The sequence below is a fragment of the Odocoileus virginianus genome, chromosome 1, assembly GCF_023699985.2.
Source record: "Odocoileus virginianus isolate 20LAN1187 ecotype Illinois chromosome 1, Ovbor_1.2, whole genome shotgun sequence".
NCBI classification, from domain to species: domain Eukaryota; kingdom Metazoa; phylum Chordata; class Mammalia; order Artiodactyla; family Cervidae; genus Odocoileus; species Odocoileus virginianus.
Genome location: NC_069674.1, coordinates 40,647,011 through 40,665,497, shown reverse-complemented (window position 1 = coordinate 40,665,497; position 18,487 = coordinate 40,647,011). Strand labels below are relative to the sequence as shown.

The window sequence follows — 18,487 nt, the reverse complement described above, 5'->3', positions numbered from 1 at the left end:
CCCACCCATGGGACTGGGCAGGCCTGAGAATCTGTATTTCTGACAGGCTCCCTGTGAGGCTGGCTCTGTTGGCCCCAGAAACCCACTCAACCACTGCTCCCCAGAGCCCAGTGTAACTAATTATTACTTATAAAGATAAAACGAAGCACGACATGTTTTGGGAAATGCCCAGGACCCAGGGAGAGAAATAACATCCTATTTGCACTCCTGAGGATGTAACCAAAGCTATTTCAAATCTATATGAATAAAGATGCTTATGAAAAAGAAACATTTTTTAAAAACTGTATCTAAATGTCAGATGCCAGATGTGCATGCAGGAAGCAGCAGCTGTTTTCCTTTACCTTTAGAGCACCGGGTGGATACACCTATGGGAAATAAGTCGAAACGCAGAAGTAAAATCCTATATACAGCACAATCACAATGATGTGGGCAGAGAATGTGCATAAGGACAAAAACTTGAAGATACGGAGCGTTCGGCTGGGTTGACGGGATTGGGTGACATTTACCATTTTGTAGATTGCCTGCTTAAGAACATCAGGCCTGCTATCAGAACTCAGACATGTCTCTGAGCATCCAGGAGTCTGGGTTTCCTCAGCTGTGGGGCTGAGAAAATAAACTCTTGCTCTCGGAGCTGCAGAGAAGCAACACATGAACAGCAGCAGAGGCTGGGATGCAACTGCTCCATGAGATGACAGCAGGAAAGATTGCTCAGCCACTGTGTTCCCAGGGTGGGAATATGGGCACAGGGGGAGAAACACATGAGAAGAGCCCGCACGTGTGGCCAGCATCCTCACCATTGACAGGCAGGACCCACTCGAGGGACAGAGGGCGCATCAAGCATTTGAACATGTTTTAAAGGTGGAAGCTAGGTAGTCTATAGGAAAGGTGGCAAGAGTAAGAAAAGAAATGAAAGACAAAATCAGAGAAAGTAAGTCCAGAGAAAACAAGTCCAGAGAAAACCATAATTCTAAAAAATACATGCACCCCAACGTTCACTGCAACACTGTTCCCAACAGCCGAGACATGGAAGCAACCTAAGTGTCCACAGACAAATGAATGGCTAAAGAGGATGTGCTATGCTTATACAATGGAATATTACTCAGCAATAAAAAAGAATGAAATAACACCATATGTAGCAACATGGATGGACCTAGAGATTATCATACTCAGCAAAGTAAGTCAGACAGAGAAAGGCAAATATCAAATGATATAACTTATATGTGGAATCTTTAAAAAAAAATGATACAAATGAACTTAAAAACAGACTCAGAGACATAGAAAACAAGCTTATGGGTTACCAAAGCAGAAAGGGGGGATGCATAAATTAGGAGTCTGGGATTAACATATACACACTACCATACATAAAATAGATAACCAACAAGGACCTACTATATAGCACAGGGAACTCTATTCAGTAATAATCTCTAAGTGAAAAGAATTTTTTGAAAAAAAATATGTATAACTGAATCACTCTGCTATATACCTGAAACTAACAGAACATTATAAATCAATTGCACTGCAATAAAGACAAATAATTTTTTAAAATTAGAAACTGTGGGAAAGGAAAACATTTGAAAGGAGATGGAGAAGAGGGAAAACAGAGGGAATGCAAAGGAAGATTTAGATTCATCCACACAAGAATGGCCCCCACATCAATCTTTCCAGCACTTCAGCAGATGTATTTAAGGGGAGAGAACTCTGAAGACTCACTTTGGGGATCTCTTGGACGTGATGAAGGTAAGGACACCAAGTTCAAGGCCCTCTAAGCAACAGAGACTCCCCATTGGTGCTTGCTAGTCTGGAAAAATGTTCAGGGCACAGCCCCAGAAGATACACTGCTTATACTTGAGCATACACAAGTATACACGTGTGTGTGCACACATATACACACATCCACATGTGCACATCCACACAAATGCACATATATCCACAACCATACACACATGGACACATGGACACAGACATACAGGCATGCACACAAGATCCACATGAATGCAAATCCACATATGTGGATATACCTACACACTAACATGAGCACATATACACATGTATACATTTGCACACATGCCCCATATACTCAATATACACGTGTACAGAAATGCAAATCCACACATACATGTGCACACAAAACACACATGTGTACACGCGCACATCACACGTGTGCACATTTCCTCACAGACAAGTAGTTCCCACACCCATACACCACTCACAGACAAAGCCACCCACAGATGTATGCGCGATCTAAATATACATAAAGCCACCTACTCCTAAATGATATCCAACTTTTACTGTAAATACTAGGCATCATTACAATACCTATAAATGGAAATGTGTACATTTTTAAATATACAGTCAGTACTTCATGCCTTATATTTACCATAATAGCGTCTCATTTATAAACCCATCCCATCCATCCCACCCCAGGAAAACAAGCCTCTGCACTTCCATAAAGCCCAGGAGTCTGATGGCTCCTAGCTGAAGGCCTCGCCCAGAGCGCTCAGAGTGGCCCGGTGGTCCCAGGACAGCAGCAGAGGAAACATCACTGCGGGAGTGAGCCCAGGACACACAGCTGACAGTGGCTGGGGCGGTGGGAACCCAGCCCGGCTCCCTCCAAGCCTTCAGGTCACAGGGTACAGTGCTGCTGCCCCCAGGGCTGGCAGGAGCCGGGCAGGGTGCTCTGCGGCCTCGGCCACGCTCAGCTGTGGGGCTGCCATGGTGACCACCACTTCCTAACAACTCAGCCCTTCCAGAGACACAAAGCCCAGCTCTCCCCTGCCTCCACTTAAGGCCTGCAAAGGCCCCCGGGCACCTCCTCCATACTCCAGCACCACATATCACCAGCAGGCAAACTGAGGCCACAGGTGGCAGTCCTTCCGCCTTCCCTCCCACAGTGCCCCTGACAGCTGTCCTCTCTTCCCGACAGGCCGAGGGAGCGGGCCCCCAGAGGAGCAGGGGCCAGTGGGGGCCTGAGGCCCCTATCCGACTCTCAGGTGAGTCGGGCTGGCCCCACTCCCAAAGCCCTCGGTGTAGAAGACTGTGAGGCTCCATCCCCCGACCCCGGGCCCCCCACGCCCCTCTGGCTGAGACCCTGGGCACTGACCTGCTTCTCATTCTCGTCCTCCAGCCTCAGCCGGTCCTCAATGCAGTTCCGGGCCTGCAGGAAGGCCTTCCTCTGGGCGCGCTCAGCCAGGATCCTCACGAAGACCCCATACATGTTCACACCAAGGAAGAGCAGAGCGTTGGCACCCAGCTGGAGGGAAGAGAACAACGCAGAGGGCTGCACCAGGGGCCTGGCTCCACAGAGGCTCCTCCGCGGCCTCCAGCCACCAGTCCACAAAATGACCACGCCAGTCAGACCCTCGTGCCAGGCCGGCCTCGCGTGGCCACAAGCCAGGCCTCATCCTGCACCCTTTGAGGGGTCATCTGTGCTATAAGCTTTTCATGTAATGGAATAGTGGGCAAGGATGCAAGGTGTGTCCCCCAAAATTCACACGGAAGTCCTGACCCCCAATCCCCCAGGAGGGGTTATACTTGGAGACAGGGTCTTTCAAGAGGTAATCAAGAGAAAATGAGGCCGTCAGGGCGGCCCTAATCCAACACGAGGGGCCTCCCTGGTGGCTCAGTGGTAAAGAATCCGCCTCCAAGGCAGGAGACATGCGTTCAATCCCTGGGTCAGGAAGATCCCCTGGGGAAGGGCATGGCAACCCACTCCAGTATTCTTGTCTGAGAATCCCATGGACAGAGGAGCCTGGCGGGCTACAGTACACAGGGTCACAAAACAGTCGGACACAACTTAGTGACTAAACAATATCAACAACAATCCCACATGACTGGTGTCCCTATAAGAGGAGATGGGGACGCAGACACACACGGAGGGACGGCCGTGTGAGGACACAGGAAGAAGGCGGCCATCGACAAGCCGAGGAGAGGCCTCGGGAAAGACCAGTCTCCAGAGCTCTGAGAAGTAACATCTGAGGTCTAAGCCGCCCAGCCTAGGCACTTCATTAAATAGCCCAAGGAAACACTACACCTAGAAGCTTTGAAGATGAAGACAGAGTGGTTATTCCCATAAAGGCAACATGGAAAGCTCTGCAGAAAAAGAGTGAAGGCAAGTTGATTAAAAACAAAGAAGGACGAATGGCATTTGGGTACGAAGTGAACCCCTGTATGTATGAAGATGAATAAAATGCAGTGTCCAGAGCCTCTGATGGCTCCAGTTCTCACTCCACGTCAACAGACAAGAAGGCAGAAAGGGACCCGGCCAGGAAGGACCCCTCCAGGGCAACTTCTGCCCAGGCTGGGAGTTAAAGCAGGAAGTCTGAGGACCGCAGTGTCTGACCGCTTCCTGCTTTCACCTGCCTAAATGCAAGTCCAATCCAGACTACTCAGGACTGAGCTTGGGGGACTTCACAGGAACCCACAACAGATGAAGGTCACATCACACAGACTGGCAGGGCTAGGAAAGGATCAAACCGTATGTCCCCTGCTCAGCCTCCTGAGGTACAGCTGACCTGTACCTACCTCTCGTGGCCACAGGGCCCAGGGCCAGACAGAGGTGCCCTCCATTGACCAGCAGGACCCCAGCACATCCCCCTGGAGCTCCCAGGCCACTGAGACAGAAAGGACACCCACCCACCTCCCTGTGAGGCTGCAATGTTCATAAAACCGCTGCACCCACTCACCCCCATCACAGTCACTGTAAAAATGGATGATTTTATGTTTGATTAAACTCCAGCATTTCCTGCAGGTTCTGAGTGGCACTGCTCCTCATGGATTAACCCGAAATACTCCCCACCCCGGACTGATATCACACACAACTACACAGGACAAACAAACACAGTGGCAGATGGGACAGCAGTCCACGATCAGAGGACACCTTCCAGAGTCCAGGCAGTGATGGGCAAGGTGGCCCAAACAGGGAGAGTTGAGGGACAAGGACAGGGAGACCAGGGAGGTCGCAGTTGGCAGTAACATCCATCTAGAGACATGGAAACTGTTCACAGGAGGACACAGGGAGACAGGCCAAGCAACTGGAATCCGCAGGACCCCAGCACCCAATGATCATCTCCCTAAACCTCCAGCAGGGAAGTGAGCTCCCAGCAAACTCAAGAGGGACAACTCGTCCACTTACACTTGGCAGAGGATGGACACACGCTTACACCTAACACAGACTGTGTACACAACACTCTCCTGCAAATCACCTCCTGGATCCTACCTCTGCCCCCCAGAGAGAGGGACAGCCACCCTGAGAGGGGTCTAGGAGAACAGCCGAAAGTTCAATAAAAATGGTGCCTGCCGTTACCTGGAACATTGCATTGTGACCTGACCATCTCCATGTGACCCTGGACAGCTCTATATGACCTGACCAATTCCATGTGACCCTGATCATCTCCCTGTGACCGTGATTATCTCCACATGATCTCATCATCTCCACATGACTCTGAGTATCTCCATGTGACCTGACCATCTCCAAGTCAGGTCCTGACATCTCCATGACCTCATCATCTCCCTGTGACCCTGCATGTGACCCTGATCACCCTCATTGTGACCCTGAACACCTCCAAATCTGAGTGCCCCCCGAGCTGGAGCATCCATGCTTTAACCAGGTGTAAGACTGGAACACAAATGCTTCTCCGAGGCCAGTGCCAGTCGGTCTCAGGCCTGGGGGCCGGCACTGGTGCACCCAGGGCAGTTGCACAGGGCCCCAGTACCAGACAGTATTTTCTGTGTCTAAAGGACCATCTGCTGTGTTCTGGGATCAGTTCATCCCAGTCTGTTGATGAAGGCACTTTTCTGGTGGCACCAGGAAGACCAGCGTATATGAAACAATACGTTGCACATTGGTAGAATCAATACTTGGTCTTCCCAGGTGGCGCTAGTGGTAAAGAATCCGCCTGCCAATGCAGGGGACATAAAAGACATGGGTTCGATCCCTGGGTCGGGAAGATCCCCTGAAGGGGACAACCTCACGGTTGTGCATGGCACAAGTGCATGGCAACCCACTCCAGTATTCTTCCTGGAGAATCCAATGGACAGAGAAGCCTGGTGGGCTACAGTCCATAGGGTTGCAAAGAGTCGGACACAACTGAAGTGACTTAGCAGACAGGCAGGCAGAATCAATATTTAAACACATACTAAGTGTGTTTAAAACATCCACAGGTACAGTGCTGGACAGGTTTCTAAAAATTTAAACAACAGTGAGTCTTTGCACAAAACACTCATCTCCCAGTAGACCCTTAATCATTTATGGCTTCTGCACGCTGTCCTAGCCTCAATTTAAGGTTCTGAACATGGAGACGAGATAACACACAGGATGCCTCTTCTGAGATGCTGTCCAGCCCAGCACCCCTGCAGTGAAGCCCTCGGCTGTCACCGTCAGGCGGAGGACAAAGTCCACCTGAGGGGCCAGGCACCCAAGGTCAGCTGAGCACAGGGTGCACAAAGCCACAGGTCACACTTGAGCCTGGAAGACAGGGCTTTTCAGGTGGCCTGTGGCAGAAACAGGAAAGTGGAGGGCCCCAGTGAGGTCTGGGTGGAGAGGTGAGGGCCAGCGGGCAGAAGGGCTGGCAGAGGCCGGGCAGTTTGGTCAAGGGAAAAATCAGTAGCAGAGAAGGGGTGAGCTGGGTCACCTTGACACACCCTCTACACCCACCTTCCTCACACCTTCCCTTTACTCTGGCCACAGTGATCCCCAGGGACACTGAGGCCCAGCTGGATGCAAACCTGGCTGCCCTGTCAACATCATCTGAGCCAGTCACACAAAGAAGAGCCCCATAGCCTGCCCCACAGCTGAAGTCTAGCAGGCAGAGTGGAGCAGAGACAGGGGGTCTCCCCTGCCCGATGCTCTGCATTCACATTCACAGACCTGCCGATCCTCCCCCAGGAAATCAAAGGAGGAGGCCGTCCACATGATGCAAAAGCCCCCAGCACATCTGGCTCCCTGCCCCCACTCAATTCCCACACACTCCACGATCAGGAACCAAGGTGACAGGCACAGCAGTGACAAGAGGCCCAGGTCCTGCCCCACAGGGCACAGAGAAGTTTCAAGACTGGCTACCTAATCAGTGACCAGGGAGGAGGGTGACAAGGCAGAGAGAAGCCCAGGGGTCACCTGCTGGCAGGCGTGGCCTGGACAGGGCGCTGGTTCACACCAGCAGCAGTAGAAGTGGTGACTGGGGAGACAGGCTGAGGGTTCTGAGCTTGGGGAAGGGTCCTTGCTGGGATGCAGGCTGAGTACCACACAGCCCGGAACACGCTTCCTGAGACTGAGAGGTCCTTGCCACCCCCACCAGCATCCTCACTCCACAGACACAGGGGCCCTGAGGAAGGGCAGGGCACACCCAGCAGCCCCACCACCTGGCCTCCCTGTAACCACCCTCACTCCTGCCTCAGGGCACCTCCCCCACATACCTGGCCTCAGCATCCAGGCCCCCCAGGCCCCCCTGCAGCCCATGTGGCCCTGGATGCCTGAGCCCTGCCAGGAACCCCATCTGCACCATTCTGGCCCCTGGGAGGCTTGCCCTTAGAGCTCTCTTCTTCTCCAGCTGAAACTCTATGGCCCAGCAGGACACTCTCCTGCCCCTCACACTCTGGAAATTCCGGGCTGGTCAAATCCAGCTCCATACACACTGCTAGAGGAAACGCCTGGGCCTGTCTGCCTGGCCACCTCCTAGGAGTGAGTGCACAACTCCACACCAGTGGCCCAGAGTGCTTCTCCATCCCAGTCCTCACCTGTTCCTCCTCCCCCGGGGCCCTCTCTCTGCCCAGCCCAGCCACTCACACTGCCCATGCCCAGGGTCCCCTCTACCTTCCAGCTGGGACCTACTGCTCTCAAACTCACGACTCTTTCTTTCTCCTGAAAGTGAGACTTCTCTTCCTCTCCTGGGCCTGCCCAGTTTTCTCCCCTTTCAGCAAAACTCTTGGAAAGGCCCCGTGGAGTTCCAGCCTCCATCCCTTCTGCAGCTGTCCTGGGTGGTCTGTGACCAGGTCAGGACCACCTTCACATCCTGAACCCAGGCTCAGGTCCCAATGTCCAGCCCACCCTGCTCAGGCCGTGACCTCCCCTCCATGGGCGCCCTCCCCAGCATCCTCTGGTCCAAGCCTCACATCTGGACCCCTTTCTACCCCAAACTCCATCCCTCATGGTATCTTAGCCACACTCCACTTGGGAGCCCATCCCTGTGCCAAAGACCCCCAAATCGACACCTTCAGCTTGGCCCAGCCAGCCATCCCCCTCCCCTATCCATGCATTTCTCCTGCTGGGTCAAGCCTGCATGGGACAGGCCCTGGTGGGACCTCTGGTGGCAGCCAGCACTCACCCCAGCAGCCTCTCCCACCTCAGTTGATCCAGGCCCCTGGAAACCTCTCAGGCCACAGCCCTTTTCCACCACCAGCAAATCCTACCAGCTCTGTCTCTAACACATGGGGCCCTGACCGCCCTTCCTGCCATCCGCTGCTTGGTTGCCAAGCTGCCTCCTAACCCAAGCCTGTGCCCCTCCTGGCCCTCGAGGCTCCTGGACAGTCCTCTGCTCTAAATCCCTAGTTCTGAGTCTCCCTGGGCCCAAAGCTCTCTGTGGCTCATGCCCTACAGCCTGTCCTCTTCGTGTGCCCCAGCCTGGCCCGCTTTGCTCTGGGCCTCTGTCCTGCATTCCAGGGCAGGAAGCCCCTTCCCACACAAGGCCTGGTGCACTCTTGACCTGCAGGGGCTCCACTCAAATGTCACCTTCTCAAAACCGCTTATCTGGCCCCTTGCTAAAAGTACACACACTTCCACCTTGGCTTCCGGTTTCTCCTGCTGGCCTTTTCTATTTCTTTCCTTCTGCTGCTTTCAGCAGTTACTATCTTCCAGTACATTATATCATTAACTAATTTGTCACCTCCCCTACCCACTGCTGCCTCTCAAGAGGCTTCAGTCTGTCAGGTCCGCGACAGATCTGGGAACCTCTCATAATACAGCAGGTGCCCTGGTGTTGGTTGAATGAGTAACGGAGGGCACGTTGGGGGGGAGGTGGCCTGGCCCTGGCACACCCCTGGAAAGGGGCGGAGGCAGGTGCAGGGAGACACCTCCACTGCCACGTGCACTGCCCGACCTTTCTCCAGGTTGTCTCAGACAAGGCCTGACAAGACTGCAGCCCAACTCTCGCATCTGTCATCAGTCGGGCAGTGGGGCGGGATCCAGCTTTTCCACGACCGACAGAGGCACATAAGAGGCAAGGCATCAGTATGTGCCACCGTCTGGAGTAACATGGCTTCTGGGGCATGCTGAGCTGGCGGGAGCCGGGCATGGCAGGGCAGGGTGGGAGGGGAGGGACACAGTGCAGACGTGTGTACACATGGACTGGGTCACACACCGACTCTAGCCCCAAAGAGGCTCTCACCTCACTGCTCATTTCTGACCCTTGAACAAACTGGACTTCAGGAATGGATCCCACTGTGCAGGGTCCTCCAGGGACATGGTGAGAGCCCAGGAACCACTTGTGATTCCTGCAGATAAAGACCTGCTTCACAATAAAGTAGCAGAGATATTTCCAGATCCTTCGACTACACCAGTGACTCCCCAAATGTGCTCACTGGGCTTTTCATCCACTGAGCAGGGCAAGTGTGTTTGGAAAAGCAGCCATCTTGCAAAACAAGTTCAAAGAGCACATATTTCAGATCCCTTTGGCCACGGATGATTCAGAAGGCAACACACTCCCTTAACATGAGAGCGTTTCTCACATAAGGAAACTAGGCAAAGGCACCAAGAAAAACACATTCTTTCAGAGAAGGTCATCACTCAGCACATCACTCCAGCATGAGGCTCTCAGTGGGCACCCTCCATCCTAACCACCAGTGCTCATAACCCAGTTCTCCCAGCGGCAGTGGAGAGAGTCCCAGAGCAGACACCTCGCTCAGATGCTCAGATGCGGCATGAAGCGGCCAGTGCAGACGTGGGAGGCACCCAGGGTGCAGTCTCCCAGGAGCTCGTCGAGCAGCTGCCGAGAAGGGCAGCAGGGGGACAGTGCATGGGATGACAGGTAATGCAGGAGGGCTGAGCACGGGGCCAGGGTCCCAGGCCAGCCCAGGTTTCAGCACCCAGGCCCTTCTGTAGCTGGCCATTCTCCTTGTCCAGAGTGTAGCATCTGACATCCAGCCTGGGCACGCGGTGCCTTGGGCCCCAGACGAGCTGCTGAGCGAGCAGCAAGGCCCATCCATCCCCTGGAGGAAGCTATGCTCCCGAAAGTCAGGGTCTACTTCAGCACGGGGAAAGCTGAGCTCTGTGGAGCTTCTCTGTCCTTCAGAGTCAAAACTCAAAGCCGCTCTCAGATTGGGAATGTGGCCCTGGGGAGGACTTCCTGTCTGACAGCGTGGATGGCAAGAGGGAGCACCCAGCTGTCTGGAGCTCCTGAGCCATTATAGGTGGGAGTCCCATCCCCAGGGTCCTTAATCGGCCATCCTATTCCCTTGCACCCAGGTTACTCACCGGGGCAGGCGACCTGTTCCCCTGCACTCTAGTCCCTCAGTGGGCATCCTGGACCCCTCACCTGGGCACCCCTCACTGGGCACCCCTCAGGAGCACAGCAGGACACCCTGGTTCTGGGCCTGCAGCAGTCCCACAGCCCACAGGATCACTATGGACCATGACCCCTGGCCTGCCCCATCTTAGCTGCCCTGCCCATTTCAGCAAGTGCCCTGACTCCAGACCTACACACACAGTGGCCCTGCTCTCCATCCCTGTGTGCAAACTGTGGGCCCTCAGACCACACACCTTATACCAAGCCTGGCACAAGGTGGGTGCTTGATTCTGGAAGAACAGTGGATGGCCTCAAACCCAAGGACCCAGACTCTGTAGGTGTGGGGTGGGACTTGGGCCTCTGGATGCTACCAATACATGCACACGGACACATGAACACACTCACATTCCTGTACAGAAGGACATATGCACAGGTGTACGCACAGGCAACTACACAGATGCACACACATTACACATGTGCACTCACCTGTGCCCACATTCATGCACACACGTACACACACAAGCCCCACCCCCAGAACTGCATAGCCCCACCCAGAGAACCCGGAATCAGGAAGCTCTCCCTCAGCTGGAGGCAGAGTGAACACCAGCAGCTCGGGTATCAGAGCAGATCCTGCCACCCTCCAATCCAGGAAGGCAGGGCCGGGAGCTGCAGGGGAAAGAGCAGGATCTAGGGAGGATGAGGACAGGAGGGACACAGACGCAGCAGTGAGGGGCAGCCTGCACTGGGGCGGAGAAGGCAGTGAGTGTCATTCTCACGCCACGCCCCACACATGGACGTGTGCACAAGGGAGCCCAACATTCCCTGCAGAGACTCACACACAGCAGACAGAGGGGACGGCCTCAAGTGGTTGGGGATCCTGGGCCTTGTCACCCCATGGCTCTCAGGCCTACATGCATGGCCCACCTCACCCAGCCTCCCCATGTGGGTGCAGCCTGGGGCCTGGTCTCATTCCAAGGGCTGGCCTCTGAGGTCGCGGGGCTGGAGGGCCCCAGACCCCATTTTCCTTGGGGAAAACACATCTACCCAGGAAATCGGAAAAACAATCAGTGCAGCGTGTGAGCGTCTGCCCGTATGTGAGTCGGCATGTGGGTGCATGCGATCCTGTGTCAGTGTGCAAGGGTGTGTGTCTGTGTGTGTGAGTACTCGCACGTGAGTGCATGAGAGGAGACGGCTTCCACCTCACTGAGCGCCGGCCCCGCGCTGTGGGGATGGCACTGTCCCCGGGGGCCACCTGTGCCTACTCAACCACAGGCACGACCTCGGAGGAGAGAGAAGCACAGGGTAAGGGCCCTGCCCTCAGCTGCATAGCTTGGAGCAGAGCCCTGCGTGCAGGGAGTTCCCACCCCACCCCCTCTGCAAGCCCACCCACCACCATCTGAGTCAGGAAATGGCCCAAGGACACTTCTGGGCTCCAAGTTTGCAACACAGAGCAGGTGGCCCATCAACCGGGCCCTCTGGACATCAGAGATGTGACGGGTGAAGGGCAGCACCCCAGAACCACGCGGAGGGAGCCCGTGGAAAGGGCAGTGGGTGGGGACGTTTCCCCACAGGACCCGCTTGAGGAAGGCCTCAAAACATGCTGTGTGGCCCAAACCCCAGGGCCTCCCCTGCACCTGCCCTTTCCTCCACACCTGCCTCCCCAGCCCCACGGTGACCAGTTCGTTCCCTCAGCCAGCTGCCTGCTGCCCCAGAATCCAGCAGCCTCTTGGCCTCATCTGTCTGGGACCTTGGAGTGTACTGTCCCCAGGAGGCAGCCCCGAGCTCTCCCTCTGCCTTGTCACCTTTATTCTTCTCTGAAGGTCACACACACTCCCCCCAGCACAGACTGCAGTTCCAGTAGTTGACCGGGGTCCCTGAAGACTAACTTCCTGGAGGGCAGGTGGTCCTGTCCCCTGGCTTGGCATCTGCCACCCAAATGTGGACCCAGAACCATCCAGAGAAGGCGCCACAGCCCGAGGAGCCGCAGAGGCTTCACAGCTGTGTCTGCTCCAGTGGTTCCCAGCCCCTCCGCTAAGTCCCCCCGGGGGCCAGACTCCAGCACATGGACAGTCTGGGGATCCATGGCAGCAGAGGAAAGCCTGGGACCCTCAGGACTCCCCGGAAGGGGAGCAGGTGGGAACCCTCACTCTGATGCAGGATGGTCCCCCCAGCCGGGCCCTACCTCCCTAGTTCCTGCTGCCCTGGTGTCGGCAACTCTAGGTGCTTCTTACTGTGGGAGCTGGATGACACAGCTGTGATGCAAACAGACCAGGTTTAGGGAGGGAACCGCCCATCAGACAAGAGGGCTGGGAGCCCAGGTTCCAAGGACTCAGGAGTTTCCAATTGGATACCCACAGACATGAACCTGCAGCCCTGGAAGAGGCACTGGAAACTGCCTAAGCTGTAAGGTGCAGGGGATGGGAAGCCAGTATGTGCCCTGCCCAGCACCCGGAGGCTTGGGGGAGCAGTGTCCAGCCCAGGACAAGCCTTGCAGGGTAGCCGCCTCCTCCCACCCTGCTCGGCTCAGCCAAGGCAGGTGAACAAACAGGTGACAGAATCCAGTCAGGGTGGGGGTGGGGGGAGAGGGAGGTACTGGTGGGGATGGTCAGGAGGCTGGTTACGGGAGCAGGAAGAGGGGCCCCAGCTGGGAAAGAGTCCAGCCAGAGGAGAAGGGGCACCGCTGGGGTGAGGGGCCAGCTGTGGGGCGGGGCTGCACAGGGGGTCAGGAGAGCGTCTGGCGGAGGGAGTGGGGACAGCCTGCAGAGGACCAGAGGGGAAGAGGGATCCCCTGGTGGCTCAGTGGTAAAGAATCCGCCTGCCAATGCAGGAGACGTGAGTTCGATCCTTGGACTGGGAAGATCCCCTGGAGAAGAAAATGGCAACCCACTCCAGTATCCTTGCCTGGGAAACCCCATGGACAGAGGAGCCTGGTGGGCTACAGTCCATGGGGTCGCAGAGTCAGACACAACGCAGTAACTAAACAAAGAGGGGAAGAGGGCCAGCCAGTGGGGCAGGGGAGAATTGAGGCGGGGGGCGCCTGAGGAGGGGCTAGGCTGAGGGAGGGACACAGGTCCTGACAGATGTCCCAGAGGCCTGCCTTGAAGGAGGAGTAGGAGACGCAGGGGCAAGAGGCATGGGTTGCCAAAGCCCGTGTGGCACCCAGCACCGCCAGCACACACGGAGGTTCTGAGAGCGGTCACGTGGCTCCACCTGCCAGCACTCCCAGCTCCTCAAGAGCTCAGACCACACTACAAGGGTGGGGGGCTGGGGACGGAAATCTGGCCAGCTCCCACTTCCCCAGGACAGCCTGATTTCTGCTCCTGTTCCATGGTTCAGGCACTAAACATATTTCCTTTACACTGACAGGAGGCCACACTGCAGTGGACCCTCGCTGTCCCCCTTCTGAAAAATACAGGAGCCCTGCCCCCCCCTGGCTGAGAAGCGGGCCTCTGGGAGCTGTGAGCAGAGGGGCAGCACAAGGAGGAAGCTGGGGCTCTACCTCCTGCACCTGCCACAGGCAAGGCACCTGGGGGCAGGGCAGGCACCATGAGCCGGCGACCCTGCTCCAGAGACACCCATCCTCCCCCACCATCACTCCCTGGCAATGACCTTCGGCAGTGACCTTCACAAGCACTCCCCTGACTCTACTTCCCCGCCCTGTACCTGAGCACAGCCACCCCCAGTATGTAAGTCAGCAAGGGACAAGTCAGACGTTGCCAGCTTCCCTCCTTCCCCCACCCTCGAAAGCCCAGGACTCTGCAGCCTGCCCACCGCTGCTGGCTCTGAGCAGGCCTCTGGTGTTCCTGCATGGGATGCCTTCAGTTGTGACATGTCACCCAGTTAAACAAAAGTAACTGTGCTGAGGTACAACCGTTGGGCCTTGAAGGCAAGGCAGACAGAAGAGACCCTGTTCGGTCCATATTTATGGGACCCGGCCTTGGTCCTGGGCCAGCGGGAAGTAAGGCCATTTCCCTTAAACTCTCTCTGCCCCAGTGGAAAGCAGTAGCAGGCACACCTTCCCGGGAAAGGGAGGAGCACAGCCCCCCATATTTCAGCTGTGCAGTCACATGTCTGGCTTTCTTTGTGTTCTCCTCTACCTCCCAGCATCTGGGCTGGCCTGGGCCCTACAGAGCCCCAAAGCACACCAGGGCAGCACAGGATGGCTGCAGGAAACCCCTGGAGCCCCTCTGTGGAGGGCCAGAGGAGCCCACACTTTAACCCAGGTCTCAGGCCCCAGCACAGGCTTTCTCCGGCAAGCACACGGCACGCTGCGTATCTGCAGCAAAGACGGCACCCCGGCACTGACTGGCTCATCCATCCAGCCCTTCGGCCTCCTTTTGGCCTCTACCCTGGGTCCTGCAGGGCTTCTGTCTGTCCTGGGTTCCATCCTGCGGGCGTGGTACCATCAGCAGGTGAGTGCACTGCAGGAGGGCAGGGAGGCGCAAGCATGACTAGCAACCAACACGCTTCGGAAATGTGGCTGCCATCTTCTCCACCGGTCTCAAGTACCAAGTTGCAGAGCTCACTAAGGACAGATTTCACAGACTCCCAGAATTTTCTCATTGGAAGGGAGAATCCCTGGGGCACCATGCGGTCCGATCAGCGCATGTTTCTCTGCATCCATCTCCATCTGTCCGTCAATATCACCACCACCGGTACAGACCGGTGGACTTGAATACCAACATTCTAAGAAGCCACAATTCGGAAGTGACACAAGATTCCGAATGTGTGTTTTTCCAGTGTGAACTTTCTTCACTTTCACCACAGCCCTGAAGGTGAGACAGGACAGGAACCTGAGGCTCAGTGAGGGAAGGGCCTGCCTAGCCCAGGGAGTCACGGCCATTAGCCAACTGAAACCCAGGTGTCTGCTCCCTAAGAATTCACCTAAGTCCAGGATAGGCTCCCTTCCTCCCTAGAATACAGGAGCTCATCTTATCCTGGGGGAGGGGTGGAGTTCTGAATGCCTGGGGCACCTTTACAGACTCTTCCTGCCCCCCCCCCCCCCATCCCTTAATCTTTTAATTCTCTAAAAGGAATGTCTACAGGCTACCTAGAACACTGGTTATTATAAAAGGAGACAATAGTACAGCCTTTCACTGAAGCAGTCGCCTGAACCCCTGGGGGACCAGAACTCAGCTGGGGCCTGTCCAGGTAGCTTAGGGCCCCTCTCCCCTGAAGTTGACCTGGCCACTGAGACACCCACCCCCCTGTCCGGATAGAGAGGAGGTCCTTGCTGGGAGGAAGCTGGCTGGGAGGAAAGGGGAGTAAACACAACACATAGTAGGGTTGTGGGGGGAAAGATACAGGAGTGCCCCTGAGAAGGTCAAACAAGCGCCACTCAAAGCCTAAGGATGCAAGGTGGGAGGCAGGCTGGAGAAGGGAGCCCTCCCCTCTCCACTCCCTCCTTCCTCTCCCTGGGGGCAATCAGCCCCCTGACCTTTTTCCCTTCTTTTCTTTATCTCTGCCTCCTCACAGTCTCTGGCCTTCACCTCTATTTGTCCTCCTCCGTTCCCCCCACCCCACCAGCCCCTCTCAGCCCACTCCCTTCCACATACTCTCTCCTCCTCCCCTCCCAGCCCCCACCACACACCGGTCTCTCTGGGCCCTGAAATATGTGTCACTCCTGGGTGTCCCATGGCCCCTCTGACCCTGTGCATTCCGGACATCACCATCTGGGGGCACCTCCCTTGGTCCTTGGGCAGAGGAGCCTTGGTGGGGCCCTGGCACCAGCTGTCTGACTCTCATCACTCCCCCCACACCCCCCCAGTTGTTCTTCCCGAAGCCAGCTCCATCCAGCTGCCCTTCCTCACCCCTGTCTCCTCACCTCCCCTCTATTTCTCTTTAGATGGGCTCCCCCAACCCATCAGATTCCCACCACCCTCCTGCCAAAATGCAACCAGAGGGAGAAACAAAACCCTCCCTCTGCGCCCTCCAAGACTAGGTGGGATGGGCTGGGCTGCACGGAAAAACACCAGGCTGGAAGACACCTGCCTCAGACCTCTGGGGTCCTTGGGCTGGGGAGGAGCCCCTAAGAAGCAGTCAGCATGGGGTCCTCACCACGATCTTACCCCTGGGGAAAGACAGTGACAAAGTTCAGGCGCTGCGAGCCTGGATCCCGGCTCAGGCGGAGCAGGTCGAGAGGGACTAGAGCGAGCCCTGTGCGACCTTGGCAAACCCTGTTCTTCAAGACCCCAACCACAAATGGGAGCCAGGGCGGCTGGAGGGGGCCAAAGTCCTTAACCGCCTCCCACATCCCCCATGACGGCAGGGTTGGGAAGGGAACTCTGCGAGACCAGCACGCGCTCGGCGCTCCAGGCGCAAGCGAGAGGAGCCCGGGGCTGAGCGCACAGCCCGCAGCAATCCTGCTTGCCCAGGCCCGCTCCTCGTGCTTACTTTTTGTCCATCCTGTGGGGATGGGTGCAGCCAGACAGCGTCGGACCAGAGCTCTGGCCTCACCGCCCGCCCACCAGCTGTGTGACCTTGGGCCAATCCTTGCCCTCTCCACGCCCGCTAGTTTCGGGTCTCCACACCCAGGAGTGCTTGTGGACTGTAACTCGGGAAAGAGTTCAGCCCCAGGGTGCCAACCCTCAATGTGTCCCCAATTCCCTGAGTGACCTTGAACGTCCCCCTTCCAATTCTGGGCCTCAGTTTCTCCACCTGCCCACCCTTCTCCCGGCGTTCCCAGTCCCTCCCGAGAGCAGGTGTATCCCAGACCGGATCGAGGGCGCGCGGCGACACTTACCGTTCTCCAGAGACGTGGGCGCTTGGCGGGGACCAACGTAGCCGTGACCAGCAAGTGCGAGGCGGCCACCACGAGCCCGAAGCCGATGGCCAGCAGGCTGCGCACGGGCAGCAGGGCATAGGACACGAAGGTGACCAAAAGGAGCTGCCAGACTCCCTGATCGGCTGTCGCCGGCACCGCTGCCGCCCCGGCGTGGGCACCGGCGGGGCCGCCGAGCGCGAAGGGACAGCACAGCAGCGCGAAGGTGAGGCTGAAGAGCAGCGCGAGCTGGCCGACCTGCTGCAGCTGGGGCACCTGCAGCGAGCGGACGTTGGTGACCACGAGCAGCGCCAGGAAGAGCACGCAGTGCACGGGGTGCGAGCCCTTGGCCAGGCCGGGCGCGGGCCCCGGCGCGCCCAGCAGCTCGGCCAGGGCCAGCGCGCCCGCCAGCAGGCTGAGCATGGCCAGCGCCTTCAGCGTCGCCGCCTGCTCCAGCCGCAGCGTGTAGCCGCGGAACAGCGCCTCCAGCTCGGGGCACGCGAACTCCTCATCGCACGCCCGCAGCCCGCGCCGGCCGCCCGGCCCCGCCGCCCGCTCGGCGCCCCCAGACTCGCCCGCGCCGCCTCCGCCTCCGCCGCCGCCTCGGCCGCGCGGCGCCCCCGCCATCCCAGCGCCATGCAGCGGGCGCGCCCCTCGCCGGCCGGGGCGCCGGGCGGGCGGGCGGGCGGCGAGGCGCCGGGGCGCGGCGGGCCGAGTTGGGGCGCCGGCTGCCCCGCGCGCGCGCCCCGAGCGCGTCCCCTCCCGCCCGCCGCGCCTGCGCACTGGCGACGCCCGCGCCCGGGCCGCGGTCCTCCCGCGACCGCGCTGCGACAGCCGAGCTCGGCGCCGCGGGCCTGGGCGCGCGAGGCCCACGCGCGTGCGCGAGGCCCGCACCCCAACTCCACAATCTGTACGCCCCGCTGCCCGAGGAGTCGCGTGACCTTGGGCGCCCACCCTGCCCCTCCTGTCCTCAGTTTCCCCACTGGTGAGCAGTGCCACGCACTATGCTGTCTCTTGGGGGCGTTAAAAGTGCTGGAATTCTGCACCGTTCCCCCAGAGGGGGGCAGCTTACCTTGTCAAATGTAACCCCCCAATAAAAGCGGGTCACTCTATTCTAGAGGAACCCAAAATGCCCCCCCCCCCCCCCCCCCCGCTTGACCACAGACCCACACCCAGAGCCCTGCGAGGTGAAGGGATGCCCTAGAACCCCCGGGGCAGAGAGGAAGGTGGTGAC

At 57.4% G+C, this 18,487-nt stretch overlaps 1 protein-coding gene across 3 annotated transcripts in view; it reads right to left on the bottom strand.

Moving 5' to 3' along the window:
* The window catches only part of ADCY1 (adenylate cyclase 1), a 104,456-nt gene extending 86,469 nt beyond the window's left edge, over positions 1 to 17,987 (bottom strand). The window contains exons 1-2 of one of the 3 annotated variants that reach the window (XM_020915424.2): positions 17,236 to 17,987; positions 3,101 to 3,250 (exon numbers count right to left, since the gene is read on the bottom strand). In XM_020915424.2, the coding sequence (XP_020771083.2) occupies positions 3,101 to 3,250; positions 17,236 to 17,880 (795 nt within the window). In that variant the 5' untranslated portion in view covers positions 17,881 to 17,987. The remainder of the gene's footprint in view (positions 1 to 3,100; positions 3,251 to 17,235) is intronic. The other 2 variants (XM_020915423.2, XM_020915421.2) reach the window with 2 other exon arrangements.
* Positions 17,988 to 18,487: the final 500 nt, after the last annotated feature.